Source organism: Sarcophilus harrisii, chromosome 2 (genome assembly GCF_902635505.1).
Source record: "Sarcophilus harrisii chromosome 2, mSarHar1.11, whole genome shotgun sequence".
Classification (NCBI taxonomy): domain Eukaryota; kingdom Metazoa; phylum Chordata; class Mammalia; order Dasyuromorphia; family Dasyuridae; genus Sarcophilus; species Sarcophilus harrisii.
In genome coordinates, this window is record NC_045427.1 from 494,986,596 (window position 1) to 495,002,578 (window position 15,983).

Consider the following 15,983-nt stretch of genomic DNA (forward strand, 5'->3'; position numbering starts at 1 on the left):
GTGTCATCTAAGGGAAACCATGTGATCGATCAAAATTACATGTTGGACATTGGAATAAAATGTGGAAAACAGTTTGTAAACCTTCAAATATTCTATAAATGTCAGTTATTATTACTGTCTTCTGGGTATGGATTTTCATAAGAAATATTTTGGAGACATTTCATGTTTTGGAGCATCTCTCCTTTATTATTAATTTAAATGGTCCCATGTGAACATGTGAGATTCCTTGTGTAACAATATATCTGTCATCATCTCTTCCCGGGTTTGTCTATATATCACTGTATATATGTACTTTTCCCATAGGTTTAACTATCACTGTCATTGTGCTACATTGTGTTTAAGTGAGGGTAACTGTGTATGTCAGGGTGTATGTAAGCTTGAGTGCCACTGTATTTATTTCACTATCATTTTATGTATGTGTCACTGTGTGTACCCTGCAAATGTCACTGTGATGAGATGTTTAGCTGAGATTCCGTGTGTGTGTGTGTGTGTGGTGTGTGTGTGTGTGTGTGTGTGTGTGTGTGTGTTTCTGTAAGGGGGAGTATGCATGTCAACGTACTGATGGGAGCCCTGGTCTCTCATCAACCCCCAGCCCACCCTCCTTCCTAAGTACTGCAGCTCCCTGGGCGGCGGCCCTGCCCCTCCCCTCCCTGTCTGTGCGGGGGGAGCCCGTGCTGCGGCCCCCCCCCCGTCCCCATCCAGGCCCCATAAATAGCAGCAGAGCCAGAGCTAGAGCTTCAGCCGGCGCCAGCGGCTGGAGCGGCGAGGGAGCTGGCCGAGCTGAGCAGCAAAGCGAGAGAGAAAGGGAGGTCCCCCCATTATCCAAGACCCCTACAGGTGAGCACTACCCCCATAAATCCCCCTATTCCTAACCCAATCTCCATGACAACACTTTCCAACCTTTAAAAGGGAGGTTGCCCATCCCTGATTTCCTCTTGCTCATTCCTCCCCCACCTTGTCCCCTACCTGGAGGTTAGGTCTGGGGACCCCTCAGAAAAAAGAAATCACAGATTGGGGAACAAAAGATCTAAGGGAAGATGGGGCGTGCAGGTCACCCTGTGCTTTAGCCCAGAAACACACCCAGACACTCCCACACACACCCAGGGAGGGAAACACAGTCAAGGAGATGGGCACAGGGCTACAAGAAGGGGATAACAGAGAAAAGGAGTACACAACCATTTATGCTCATGGAAGCCAGACACACAGCCAAAAGGACAGATAGTCCTGCAGTCACAAAGCCATGTGCACCCACAAGAAGAAGCTTGAAAACACTCACTCTGATACTCTAGTAGAGACTCACAAAGGAGTGGGGGTGTCACAGACATCATTATCCTGAGGCACAAACACACAGACACAAAAAACATGCACTTCCTAAGTCCCCAATCCCACCCCTCCTCAGACCCTACCATTCACCTACCCACAGCCACCCAAGGGCTTGGCACCAGAATTGGGGAGGTAGGAGAGAGCTGGAGTCCGAGACTGGGCATCTATTAGTGCTGGATAGCCAAGCTTAGCTAGACAGAGCTTGGTGGGCAGGGAGGAGGGGAACCATGGCTCCCCCAAAACCTTGTCGCTAAGAGACAGTGCCAAGGCTGCTGGGAAGTGTGAGAACATCTTGGGGGGGGGGGGAGAAAGAGAGTTTGTCATAGTAGGAACTCCTGCCAAAGATACAGAGAGAGCTTTCCCAATGTGTGTGATAGGGAGGGGATATGACCCCAACTCACTACTCTCTATTCCCCTGAAATAGGTCCAGGGGCAAAGGGTGGAGAAAAGCTCCCCAACTCATAGACTGACCAGACACTTTCCCAAACTTTACCCAAGGGCTGAGCTTCCTTCTTTTTCTAGCCATCTGACTCTAGCTCTCCTGATGCCCCTGCCTCCCTTCTTCCCCAGCTCACAGCCCTCTAGAAACCTCAGTGGCCCATTCACTGCCTCCAGCCCAGAACACCCCACCCCAGTTCACTCCTGCCAAGGCTGAGTGCAGCCTCTGGCTCAGAGTCAGGAAATGATCAGAAGGTGCTGAGGCATCAAAAAGGAGAAATCGATGACCCCACTATCCACCACAGCTGCCAGGACTCCCCTCCCCCCAACAAGGGACACCCAGACCCAGAGGGAGACAAACCCAAATGGTTTCAGCTCTTGGAGATAACTGGGAACAAGGGTTGGGTTTTTTGTTTTTTATCAAATCCTCTGTTGTCCTCCTCTCTCTCTCTCCCTCCCTCCCTTCCTCTCTCTCACTCTCTCCCCCTCCCTCCCTTCTTCCTTCTCTCTCTCTCTCTCCTTTCCTCCCTCTCTCTCTTTATTTCTCTCTCTCCCTCCCTTCCTTCTTTCCTCCCTCCCTCCCTCCTTGTCTCTCTCTGTCTCTGTTTCTGTCTCTCTCCCTCTCTGTCTCTCTCCCTCTCTGTCTCTCTCTCTCTCTTTCTCTCTCTCTAGGTTGTGGTCAACACATCGATTTTACAAGAGGCTCAGCTACTTGACTTGAGTAAGAATTTGGGGAGCAGGAGGGATGGGGAGATAGTTTTCCATTTCTCCTTGACACTAGGAAAGCGGTGGTGAGGAAGAGTGGGAGACTGAGTTCAAGAATTTTGCAGAGATGTCCCTTCTCCAAGATCAGAAAAGGGAGGGACAGTCATGGCTGAGAACTAGGATATCTATACTCCATTCTCCTGAAGATGAGAGTGCCTCTTCCCTCAGTCAGACGAGCAACCAGCCAAGTTACTTCGGAGTTTTATATGTGGGGAGATTGGGGAGAAATGAGGGATATACTCTAGGCACACAAAAGGGTTTTATGTACCAGCGTATTAGGAACATACAGTAATGTTCAAAACCCTTTTGAGGGGACTAGTGCTCGTTAAGAAATAAGGATGGACCCATCCAATATCTGAGATGTCTCTATGAGGTCCCTGTCTATTTGACTGGATCACATTCCCCATAGGACCATGTCGGAATCTGAGCTGGAATGGATACCTGAGCCCCCAGCTATGACCTTAGGGGCATCCAGAGTGGAGCTTCGTGTGTCCTGCCATGGGCTTTTGGACCGTGACACCCTCAGCAAGCCTCATCCTTGTGTTTTGCTCAAGCTCTACTCTGATGAACAGTGGGTGGAGGTAAGTAATCAGGTATACAAGGCTAGGATTGATGATAATCTCAGAGAGACTGGCTGGGATGGTCAAAAAAATTATATAATAACTCTGGATAATTTGGCTTTTCTGGAATTCTAGAATATGTATGATAATCCCAAGTAAACTATAATAACCATGGAAACCTTTGTGTTAACCCAGAAGGGTTAGAGGGAGGTAGGGGCTGGGGATGGGGAAGTAGACATGATGACCTCAGTAAACCCATATGAAATTTTTTTAGAACTCTATGACAATCCCAAAGGACTGTGTGAAAAATCCAGGTGGGTTCTTTAGAACCTTAATCCAAGAGAGCTTTGGGATTTGAGAAAATGTATGATTAAAAAAAAAACAAAAACACTGTGTGCTCCCCAAAGAATCTGGGGATTGGGAGAATTTGGTGAAGGCTCAGAAAGATTTGTAATAGCCCCAACTGGCTTTTAAAAAAAAAAATCTATATTATGTAGAATGTTCTAGAAGCCTGATATGATAGCATCAGAAAATGTTGTGTCTTTTTAAAAAGGATTTTATTGTAATCCCTACTTCCCCCACCCCCTAGAAATTTTGTTATATATCCCCATATATATAATATTATATATAATCCCAATGTGATATGTGATATATAAAATCATCACATTTTATTATATATATTATATAATATATATTATATAAATAAAATATATAAAATAAAAAAATAAAAAATGTGATATAAAAAATATATATATATAAATAAAAAAATTAAAAATGTGATATATAAAAATCCCAGGAATTTTGTGATAACCCCACAGGATGACATGATAACCCTAAAAGTCTGGGAGGACTATGAGACCATGTGGGAAGTAGGGAAGATGTGTGATATATTCATAAAGATATGTAATAAACACAAATGATGTTTCTAGAGCTGGGGAGAAAGGTAGGGAGATCTATGTAGTCCTTGAACTTTGAGATATAGGGTAGAGGCAGAGGAGAGATCTGAAAAAAGAAAACCTTTTAGGAATGGGAGGAAACATAGAGTGGGGCAGGATTTCTAACACTGGAATAGGTTCTGATGGGGCAACCCCAGTGTGTAGGGGCCATTTGCCAGAGGGCTATGTGCTTTTCCCCTACTATGTCCCTTTCACCTTTCCTCACCTCCAGATGGAACACACAGAAGTAATACGATCTTGCTCCAACCCAGTCTTCTCCCGAGTGCTGGCCCTAGAATATTTCTTTGAGGAGAAGCAGCCACTCCAATTCCATGTATTTGATGCTGAAGATGGTGCCACCAGCCCTACAAACGACACCTTCCTGGGCTCGGCTGAATGTACCCTGGGCCAGGTCAGAGCCATCACCATTAACCCAAGAAACAGCCCTTACCATGCCCCAGACCCACCTATTATGAGCTCTAAATTCTCCAACTGTAACCCTAATCCCAACACACAAAACCCATGATTTTCTGAGCCCCAGCCACCTTCTTGCTCATCCCATCCTCTCTCCATACCTGTGCCTTCCTTCCCATTTCCCTCTCTTTCATTCTTCCTGGAATCGCTCTTCTCTCCCTTCCCTTAATACCATGACCTTGAGTGAGTAGGGCCCAGGGGGAACAGTTCACGGGTAAAGTCTTTGCTCCTGTCCCTAGATTGTTTCTCAGACCAAGGTCACCAAGCCACTACTGTTGAAAAATGGAAAGAATGCTGGAAAATCCACCATTACGGTAGGCATCATCCCCTACCCCATAAAGTGCCTTTCCAAACCCACAAGGGCTCCAAACTGTAGCAACCTTCCTAGGGCAGAGCAGAGGAGGGATTTCTACAACTGGGCAAGAATATGTCCAAAAAAAATTATGGGAAGAGAAAAGCGTGATGGGGAGTGGTGTGGTTAAGGGCCCCACCACAGGAGTTGAAATGTTCTGATGAGCTCTACCTTCACACACTCAGATTGTGGCAGAAGAGGTATCTGGCACCAATGACTATGTGCAACTCACCTTCCGAGCCCAGAAACTGGACAACAAGGTCAGAACTCCCAGTACTTCCAGCCCCACAGGACACTCTGGTATCCTAACTCCCAATCTTTATTTTTCCTTGCATAGACACAGGCAAGATTCCAACCCTGTGTCTAATTCTCTCTTTTTTTTTGTAACTAATCTCCTGCCCACCTCCATATTGGCTCTTATGGGGGCTCTGGAGATCAGCTTGTTTTCCTGCTTCCCCAGGATCTGTTCAGCAAGTCAGATCCCTTCATGGAGATCTACAAAACCAATGGAGATCAGAGTGATCAGCTTGTCTGGAGAACTGAGGTTGTAGAGAGAACAGGGAAGGATGGGAGGTGAAAGGGGTCTAGACAAAGACTGACCCTGACTTCCCTGGCCTGGACTCCACAGGTGGTGAAGAATAACCTGAGTCCAAGTTGGGAACCCTTCCGTCTGTCCCTTCATTCTTTGTGCAGCTGTGATATTCACCGACCTCTCAAAGTAAGGGCAGGTAGAGGGGGTGGAGCAACACCTCCTCTACCACCATCACTGTCAAAGTGTGTGTGTACGTGTGTAGAGGGAGGGGAGAGAGAGAGAGAGAGAGAGAGAGAGAGAGAGAGAGAGAGAGAGACAGAGACAGAGACAGAGACAGAGAGACAGAGCGCGCACTCCTAAGAGAAGGCTTTTCACAGGCAAAATTGTGAATTAGGTGAAGTATGCCTTTGGATACCCTCTCTTCCCTATCCAAACATTTTCTTTGTCCTTGATCACAGACCTCTGGAGTTCTTATGATCTCTCTCTCTCTCCTTTATCAAAGTTCTCCTGAAAAAGCTTATTGACTAACATTTTCACGATAAAATTTGAATAACAGCTATCAGGGTTGCATGCAATTGCGTTTTAATGGGGAGGGAGTGCTGTGGTGTGAAATTCTTTTTGTAGGATTTCTGGCAGGTTGGAGCAATAAATGGAGCCTCTGAGCCAGGATCACCTAGGTTCAGATGCTGCCTCAGGACCATCAGTAGTTCCAAACAAGCTATTTAACCTTTCTGTGCTCTAAGCAGCTCTCTGAGATAGTAATTGGCAGAGAAGATGCTGTCCTGAATCAGTAGAGGGAATTTCCTCACCTGGGAGTTCTGTCTACCAATGAAATCACAGGTCTAGTCCCATCAGGAGTTACTGAGCTGGGAGGTGGATGGTGATATTTTTCATTCAGGAAGGTTTTTCACAGCCCAATGCCTGAAAACTTATCACACAAACACTGAAGTCAGATCAGCTCTAACTGACCTCTAATCCTTTGTGCCTCTCTCCCACCAGTTCATGATTTACGACTATGATTCAAATGGGAAGCATGACTTCATCGGAGAATTCACTAGTACCTTCCATGAGATGCAGGAGGGCACTGCTGGGCCAGGGCAGGAGGTGATGTGAGAAAATCCATTCCCCAGCAACCCTTCCTAAAGATCCCCTCACAGCTCTCCTAAGGTCCTTCCATTTACCCTCCTTGAGAACCTCCACTATAACTGAGAGGCCACTGGGGTATGCATAAAGAGGATTTGGAAGGACGGGAATAAACATTCCAAAGGGTTTCACCCTGGGACCTGGACTAAGAATGGGACAGCTCACCCTAGAATCTCATGGGGTGAGCTGTCCCATTCTTAGGGGACATTCTCACCCCATGAGATTCTACCTGGAGGGAGGCTAGTAACTTCAATGGGATGTGACACTGCCTTTGGGATATTTGGGGATCCCAGATGCAGTGGGAATGCATCAATCCCAAGTACCGGGACAAGAAGAAGAATTACAAGAACTCTGGGACCGTGACACTGATTCAATGCACGGTAAGCCCTGAGCCCCAGCATCAACTGCTCTTCTCTTGTCCTGAGACCTTCTCCCCACATCCTATATGAGCCCAAACCAGTCCCCTCTATCCTTCCTGACGGGGCTGTCTCTAATTCTGCCCTATTAGGTGGAGAAGGTGCACACTTTTCTGGACTACATTATGGGTGGCTGCCAAATCAGCTTCACGGTGAGGGGACCCAGACAGGGGAATTGTGGGACTAGATGGGTTTGGGAATTTTAGGAGAAGCAAAGCTAAGGGACACTAAATAAGTGGTCAACTGTTCGGGATTCTGGGGAAGGGTAGTGAAGGCTGAGCACACTCAGAGTCTTACCTTGAACAACATGCCAGGAGGTAGGAACAATGAAAAAAGAATGGATTAGAATTGGTGTAAAGTAAAAAGTATATAACAAAAGATGCAAAATCCCTGCATAAATGAGTCCAAATTACCTGGAAAAGTCCCAGCTGGAGATAGGCTCCAGGGAGAGAAATACCTCTCCTCTGACTGGGAATACTCATGCTCAGGTGAGAATAAGACTAGATAATCTCTGGGGTCTCTTCCAAATCTTGAGAGTTTATAAATCAGGGGTAGGTAATGGCCAGTCCATGAAATCATCTGCATGATGAGCTGAAAGTTAGGTAGAACAACCTCCTACTGCTTGAATTCTGTAAGTTGATAAAGTTGTATGATTCACTAACAATGTTATAAATATCCAGAAGGCCTTTGGCAGAAAAAAAAATGTCCCCTACCACTATTGTAAATCTAAGGCCAACTACTGGGATATAGTAAAGAAAACTGAATGAGGCAAAAATTACAGAGAATCAAATTCTTATTAGATAGATGAGAAAAATTCCTAACAAAGTTGTGCCAAAGTAGAATGGGTCACTTCTAGAAGTCTTGAATTACCCTTTACTGGACATCTTTAAGATGAACTCGGGGATGTTATACAGGAAATTTTTGTAGTGGATTAAACTAAATGACCTCTGAAATTTCAAGATTGGCTTCTTCATCAACTAAACAGTAAGTCCCCTGAGGGTAGGAAGATCCCTCTTCAGGATCTAGGTGTATAATAAAAACTTGCATATTGGGTAAATGTAAAAGGAAGACATCCCTCCCTTGATTTCCCCTAGGTGGCTATTGATTTCACAGCCTCCAATGGAGACCCAAGGAGCAGCCAGTCTCTACATTGCCTTAGCCCTCGACAGCCCAACCACTACCTTCAGGCCCTTCGGGCTGTTGGAGGGATCTGCCAAGACTATGACAGGTAAGAGAAGGATAGGGAATGAGCAAGGAAGGGGGTGGGGGGAGATCAGTCCTTGATGACTGAACCTTCTCCCCACCTCTTCTCCCCTTCTCATCTCCCAGTGACAAGCGGTTTCCAGCATTTGGTTTTGGGGCTAGGATCCCCCCAAACTTTGAGGTCAGTATCCAAAAATGAAGAAAGGTGTGGGGAGGTATAAGAGAAAAAAGCATGGCATGGCATAGTGAAAATAGTACTGTGCTTCAAGTGGGAGATAGAGATCCAAATTCCAGCTCCAGCTTTGTGACCTTAAGAAAATTATTTAAGCTTTCCAAGTCCTAGTATCTAAATTTGTAAAATGGGGACTTTTATCACCTAAATCACATGGGTTATTTTGGGGAAAAAATACTTTGTAAAAGTTAAACTACTATGTAAATGTCAATTACTATTATTAATAATAATTATTATTACTATCATCATCTTAATTGCCTACCATTTCAACAGGTATCCCATGATTTTGCCATCAACTTTGATCCTGAAAATGCTGAGTGTGAAGGTAAGACTGAGTTTGTCATTGAGAACTTCCCAACACAGCATGCATACACACATTCACACATGCCATAGTACACTCAACTTACACATCTGAATGGCCCCAAATTTCCCCTACTTCCAATCTATTTTACCATATGGAAGAATATCAGTCCATATGTCAGAGCTCCATCCTGAGGCAAGGAAAACCCTATACTATCTGACTATCTGGAAAAACATGCTCCGCTATCACCACTTAATAATTTCTGACTCTAACACAGCCTCTCAAACCTTGCTCTCGAAAAACTCTTCTTTCTTTCTCTATCCTATTTCTCCCTTTTTTCTCTACCCTGTCCATGTGACTCACAGAAATCTCTGGGGTCATTGATTCCTACCGCCGATGTCTACCCCAGATCCAGCTGTATGGCCCTACCAATGTGGCTCCCATCATTAATCGCGTGGCTGGTCCAGCCCAAAAGGAGCAAAGCAGCGGAAAGGCCACTGTGAGAAGGAGGGGAATGGATATCTGGGGAGGGGACAATAGTTAAGATAAACTATTCTCCTCTCCCCCTTAGGGAAGGTCAGGGAAGTATAAGACAGATCCTGCAGGTTATGGAACTGGGAGGTTTGGGGGAGGAAACATTAGGAGCTAATGTAGAAGAGGAAGATATTTCTGAATATCATCTGAATAGTTCTGAAAATCATCACTCCTTCTCTACCCAGAAATATTCAGTGCTGCTAGTGCTGACAGATGGAGTAGTCACTGACATGGCAGAGACCAGGACAGCCATTGTTCGAGCCTCCCGTCTACCCATGTCCATTATCATTGTGGGTGTGGGTAATGCTGATTTTTCTGATATGAGGATGCTGGATGGTGATGATGGACCTCTCCGCTGCCCTCGTGGGGTCCCTGCTGCTCGGGACATTGTTCAGTTTGTGCCCTTCCGTGACTTCAAAGATGTAAGAACATCATCTTTTCCCCTGTCCTCCCTGAATCCTACTTTCTCCAAAACAGTCCTTTCCTGGACAAGAAAATCTAGCTTTAGCCCTAATTCTATCATCCCAATCCAAATACCTCTTAAATTCTCCAGGACCAATTCCACTCTGAACTAGATCTCTTTTCCTACAATTTCAGTTCTATCCTTAGACCACAGTTTTCCCTCCCCAACACCCTTGAATTGTCCTGGATTATTCCACTCCTAGAACAGGATTCCAATGCCTACTGGGATTGTATGGGATATCACCCTAGTCCCATATGCCATCTCATATCTCCCTTCCATCTTTAGATTCAACATGTATTCATCAGATATTAGGTGCAGAGTATCTAACCTCCTCACTTTTTCACCTTACCTCCATTGACCATCTTTCCACACTTTGCTTTTCTCTTCCTTCTCCCTGTTCACATCTACTCAGGCACCCCCATCAGCTCTAGCTAAATGTGTCCTGGCTGAGGTACCCAAGCAGGTGGTTGAATACTATGCCAGCCAAGGCATTGCTCCTGGGGCACCAAGGTCCTGCACCCCGGCCACCACCCCAAGTCCATGACCCTGAAGCCAGAGAATCTGGACACCCCCTTCAACCTCTCAGTGAGTTACAAACAAGATGTTGAAAGAGAGAACTTGGGAGTGGAGCAAAATAATCAGACCTTGGGTGGAAGGCAGGGCCAAGAATGTACTATGCAGGCTAGAAAAGGAAGGAGGTTTGTGATTGTCCCTGTTTCCTTCCAGGTGCCTGTTCTGTCCCCTGTGACTAGAGTGACCAGTGCCTCTGCCTTTTGGATCAGCTGTGCCCGAGGAGACCTGCAAGTGAGATGTGGGGCTCTGTACCCCACTCAGATTCAGGTCTCTATCCTTTAATTCTCTACTTTATTGCTTCTCAGTCCTTTTTTGAGTGTCCCCCAGTTTCCCAAGTCTCTGTTAATAAAGTGACCCATTATTAGTCATTCTGTCTCTCCTTACTACTTCATCTTCTAGAAGCTGGAGGAGAGAATGTTAGGGTAAGAAGCGGGGCAGGAATGGATAAGAGAGAAGCAATTTACAAGTCAAAAGAGATCAAAATCCCTCAAGATCAGAGAGGAACATATATATATTCTTAGCCTTGTGGGCTCTATTCAGGGCCTCCTTATATCTCTAGTCCCTAAATTAATTCTTTTCCAATTCTTATTCCAACCCTATACCTGTGGAGAAATTACTACCTCTCACTTTGCTCTTGACTCCTAGTCCTAAGTATTCATTGTGGGGTGGGGGGAGCAGGCAGTGTTGGAGAGGAGGAGTGTTAACTATGGAGGTTAACTTTAGGAGAGAAAGGGTAATGAGAGGCTGTCAGAGGGGTTGGTTGATCTCTTCACTGAGCTATCTCCAGGGGGGAAACCCAGCTGAGCTTCCCCAGGGACAAAATCCCCAGCCCCCACACAGCTGTGGAGCAGGGTAGTAGGGAAAGAGAAAGGAGGAGGGGGCTTAGGGAAAGCTTACAAAGGAGAACTAAAGTGTCTTAAAATGAAAATAGCAGTGAAATGACATCCAAAGTCTAGTTTCTATACTGTGTCCAAGCGGACGTAGATGTGTCTCCATATCAGTTTATTTTGAGTCATTAAATAGGGATATGTGCATGGATGAACTTGCCTTTGTATGTATGAGTTGCACAAGGAAGTCTTTTTGTGTCTGTCCTTCACAAAGGTGTACAGGAAACAAGAGCTATATGTAGCTCTTCTTGGAAAAAAGTTATAGATGTCATTATCTAGGTATAGGTGTGTGTGTCCAGTGGGATGCTTCAGACAGTGTTAAGAGAGAGTAGGGTGGGAGTAGACCTTGATTCTGTTCTCAGCTCAAGACCATATGACCCCAGAGATAAGGTGACAAAACAAAAAAGAAGGAAGAAACAGAAGCAGGGAGGAGTGGGAGAAATCTTCGCCCCTCAATATCAGAATACAGTCTCCATACTATGGCTGAGAGTAGAGCTGGAAGTAATTAGCCCTTCTGAATATACATTAGCTAGAAAAGATGGAGTGCAACAGATGTGGCTGAGAAAGCAGGGGGGAAAGCAATACAGATGAACTTGCAAGAGAAAAACACGGGGAGACAAAGATAGAGAAAGCCATAGAAAGAGAAATATAAGGGGAGAGAAACAAAGAGAGGAAGGGGTATGAGGGAGGAAAGCACAGGGATAGAGAAAGGGACAGATGGAGAGGGGGAGAAAGGAAAAGAGACATATGTGAGCCTCTTCTTGCCTCTCCCTGTTCTGTCCCTAAAGCAAACACTGGTGAGGTAACAAGCTCTCTGGGGTATGCACTGATCCATTCTGTCCTCTCATATTCCTCATTTTTTCTGAATCTTATAGTAGTGATCCAGGCTCCTGGGACACTTAAAAAAACATCCAAAATAAAGACAAATATAAGTCCCCACTCCATTCCAGTGCCCAAAACTATAGCCTTGCTAGGGATGCTCAGACTCTGATGTGATTCAGATCATTGTCACATCTGGTGGTCAGATTGGACCAAATGCCTCTCCTGCCCTTGAACAGACAAGGGTTGTTCCTAAGCGGAAACTGAGATCTACTACATGGACCTGAGAGTGGGGATCATCCTAGCGTCTCTCCAATTCCTCAACACAAATAACACACACACACACACACACACACACACACACCACATATACCACATGACCTATTCCCCAACACAAACAGAAGGTAGACTCGATGCAGGTGCAAAGAATAGAAATATCTTTCATTGTATTGGCTTTTGATCAACAGTATTAAAAATCCTCATCCCAACCTTCATTTTAAATTTATTTCCCATTCCTCCCTAACCCCAAAGGAGTTTCGTCTAAAAAATGCTGGAGGATGCAAGCAGGGTTACCTGAGGATGTTTGAGTCACATGATAGGTTGGGATCTAAAAGAGGGACTCTGGAAAGTACATTCTCAAAATTTCCAAGAGCCCCTCACTAATGTAAGCCCTCCCTTACTCACCTAAGTATATTTAAAGGTCAGATCTGCCCAACTTACTTTCTGAGTTCTGAGTCAGAATGCTAGAGGTGAGGGAACTGCCCTCTGTAAATTTCTCTTGGCCCATCTTTTGAGCTAGGAAAATTGTCTGATCCCAACCTCTTGATCTCCTGAGCCTCTCTGGTGTTTGCCTGGTTCAAGAGGTGGAGAGGGGAGCATTTCCCATAAGGATTTTTGTTGAACTTTGTATGGGAGGTTCCTGGGAGAGAAACCATTCAATCTAGTGTTCTAGTTGGGAAATTTTTTAAAGTGACAGCTAAGCTATAGTCCCTCAGACTTGATCTAAAAAATTCCAGAAATCAGAAGCAAAACGGAACCCCAGATAAATGAGGTGGAGGAAAGAGAAGATCCCTAAATATCTCCCAAATGAAGGAGCATACCCTCTCTGTCACATGCTACATACAGTGTTGATGCTTAGAAATCCTATCCTATGCTCTCTTCCAAGAAGTCCATCAGTTTTGCCTCTTGTCCGTGCAGACCCAAGGATTCCGTGTTCTAGGATCCCGTCTATATGTATGGTCTAGAAACTGGAGAGGGGGAAAGTAAGGGAGGAGGAATCTGGGATTCCTCCCAGGGAATAGGATGGAGACTCATCCTTGCAGTTCCCCCACTTCTCTTTTGGGAGAGATCAGAAATCCTAAATGGAAGACCTCTAAAGAAAACTTTCTGAATCAAACAAAAACGAGCCGAAGCCTCCTCTTATGTGATGCATCTAGGGGTTCTCGTCTGGCCAGGGGAGGTACCAGATTGTTAGGGTAAGGAAACCACTCAGGCCATGGAGCCTCGTGCGCTTTTCCAGTGTGTGGTCCCGGAAGGGACCGACTTCAGAGGAAGAATTGACTGTGGTCCCCCTGGCGTGGGGATCGGTCCGGGCCAAGGCCAAGGCTAGCACCGGAGCCAGAGGCGCCGACTGACATCTTGTCACAGCGGGCTTTGTAGAGGTCACGCTCCCGGGCCAGGCGCACTAACTCCGCTCGCAAGGCGTCCAGCTGGGCGGCCAGGCGAGCCCGCTCCGCCTCCAGCCCGCGCCTCTGCTGCAGCCGCTTGGAGCGGCAGGCCTGGGCGTAGCCGCGGTTCTTCAGGGTGCGGCGTCTCTGCTTGAGCCGCAGAGCCTCATCCCGCCCGCAGCCCCGCAGCTGCCGGTTTAGCTCACGCACCGACATGGACACCAAGGCAGCATCCGAAAACCGCTCTGCCAGCCCCTGGAGCTGGAGAGGGAAAGAAGAGGAGTCAGGCTCCTGGGTCCGCCCCGCCTCTCCAAGGACAAGTTCTCTGCTCTTCACTATAATCCCGTGTGCTATACTATCATAAACCGCTCCCGAAGCTATGGAGCAGAAGCCACCAATCCAACCCAGCCCTCCCCCCGACCCATACTGGACACGTCTTTAATCCCTCTCCACACACAGTAGGGGGACCTGTCCCCTAATTCCATCCCAACCCTTCTTGCACCCGTATACTCCCAAATTCCATTCACCTCTGCCCAGTCCCTCTTTCCCTCCCCAGTCCTACCTAGGTAGTCTTCCCGAGAACTGAGTCCGTCCCATATTTCTTACCCTTAGCAACCGGGACAACACCCACCTACGCACCCCACACCCTCTCCAATCCCCATCCTCCCTTAAAGTCATAATCCTATGGAAATGTGGGAGAAGGACCAGATCAATTTAGATCCTCCACACTGTCCATGGAAAAAGAACTACCTTCTGATGACCCCTGAAGGATTTAGATTACATCTTAATCTCTTTGACACCCCCATTTGTGTCTATAACTAATAGGATGAGCCCCAATCCTTCTAGAGAAGATTGGGAAAGGGGTAGGGAGGAGGGAAGCAAAGTCTTAGGTCAACCTCGTGCCTCCTCCACCAGCCATTACCTTCTAGCCTCCACACATGAATCTTTGTTTTTTCCCCATCTCTTGGATATATTTTTCTTTCCAGATACTCCCTCCCTCCCCTTCCCCTCCTCCCCTTAATTCTATTGCTCACCTTTGAGCCCCTTCTCATTCCTAATTCCTCAATCCTCTCTCTACCCCACCCTTAATCTAGAATATTCATTTTCTCCCTTTCTGTATACCTTGAGAGACAGAAAGCTCTCTCTCTTTTTTTAGTTTAGTTCCCTTTTCTTCCCTTCTCTCCCTTGCCTTTACTCAATCTTTTTCACTCTCTCCATTCAACCTCCACTTTCTCCTCTTTCTGCCCTACTCTCCTTTTTCTTACCTCAGCAATGACCCACCCACCCTGTCACCGACATCCTGTCCCATCTCACCTGGGGATTCAGGCCACCCATCTCTTCTGTACTTCCTGGGTAGTGGGAGAGAGGTCCCTCAGCAGGGACTGGTCCCTGTCCCTGCAGAAACTCCACAGCCTCATCAGGACTCAACCCCAGTCCCTCCCCAGTACCCAGTTGTTGTTGCAGTGCAGCCAGCCAGAATAGCTCTTCCAGACCCTGCCTGACCCCCTCAGTGGTTCCCACCACACCTGGATCACTGAAGGTGGGTGAAGGTGGCACTGAACTGTAGGGGGTTGAGCCCAGTGAGGCTGCGGGAGGCCCAGATCGGCCCTCGGGGGGCTCCCTTTTTACCTCAAACTTCATCAGATCAAAATCATTGACATACTCCATAGCCAAGGGACTAGGGGGCAGTGCCATTCCTGAAGGCAGGTGAGAAGGATCCACCTGGAAAAGAGGAGACAAGGTGAGGTGAGGTGAAACAAGGAGGGTCAAGGAGGAGGCCTGAAGACTGTCGGCCTGAGGCTTATTACCAGAGTAGAAAGAAGCCTGAGAGGCTGGATTCTAGTCCTACCGCTGTCACCAATAAGCTTTTTGACAAATTAGGCAAGATCCTCAACTTTTCCAAGCCTTAGTTTCCTGAGAGTATTGATCTAAATAATTCCTAAAATTCTTTCTAGTTTTAAAATTCATTCTACAACAATATAAATGGAAAGAAAAGCCACACTTCAAAATATAAATTTTTTTTAAATTATAAAGGTCAAGCAGTACTAGAATTAAGATATAGGAAAGAAACCTACTCATCTTTCACAGAAGTAAAAGATCCACAAGTGTTACACTGTACACATTTTTGGATTTTTTTTCCAATATATTGATCAGATGTTTTTTCTTCCCCTCTAAAATTACTATTTGTTATAGGGGGAGGGCTGTCTGGGAGAGGGAAAATAAGAGGGAGTGATATTTGGAAGAACTCTTATGATGTAAGAAACAGAAGTCATCAATGAAACTTTTTTTTTTAAGTTGATGATTCTCAGCCCAATCTCCCAAGCAGCTTAGAGGTTAGAATCATGTGCAGGTTTTAAAAAAAAGAG

At 46.1% G+C, this 15,983-nt stretch overlaps 2 protein-coding genes across 2 annotated transcripts; one reads left to right on the top strand and one right to left on the bottom strand.

Moving 5' to 3' along the window:
* Positions 1-713: 713 nt before the first annotated feature.
* Positions 714-10,612, top strand: CPNE6 (copine 6). The gene is made up of 18 exons (XM_023499519.2): positions 714-837; positions 2,434-2,482; positions 2,936-3,107; positions 4,254-4,433; positions 4,735-4,809; positions 5,033-5,107; positions 5,308-5,391; positions 5,476-5,565; positions 6,379-6,483; positions 6,816-6,902; positions 7,031-7,090; positions 8,033-8,166; positions 8,268-8,322; positions 8,647-8,698; positions 9,040-9,173; positions 9,394-9,630; positions 10,084-10,256; positions 10,398-10,612. The coding sequence occupies exons 3-17, from the start codon at positions 2,940-2,942 to the stop codon at positions 10,213-10,215; spliced, it is 1,668 nt and encodes a 555-aa protein (XP_023355287.1). The 5' UTR covers positions 714-837; positions 2,434-2,482; positions 2,936-2,939; the 3' UTR covers positions 10,216-10,256; positions 10,398-10,612.
* A 1,760-nt stretch (positions 10,613-12,372) lies between these two features.
* On the bottom strand, positions 12,373-15,333 carry NRL (neural retina leucine zipper). The gene is made up of 2 exons (XM_031955084.1): positions 14,932-15,333; positions 12,373-13,878 (listed from the first exon to the last, which is right to left on the bottom strand). The coding sequence occupies exons 1-2, from the start codon at positions 15,310-15,312 to the stop codon at positions 13,495-13,497; spliced, it is 765 nt and encodes a 254-aa protein (XP_031810944.1). The 5' UTR covers positions 15,313-15,333; the 3' UTR covers positions 12,373-13,494.
* Between the last annotated feature and the right edge of the window lie 650 nt (positions 15,334-15,983).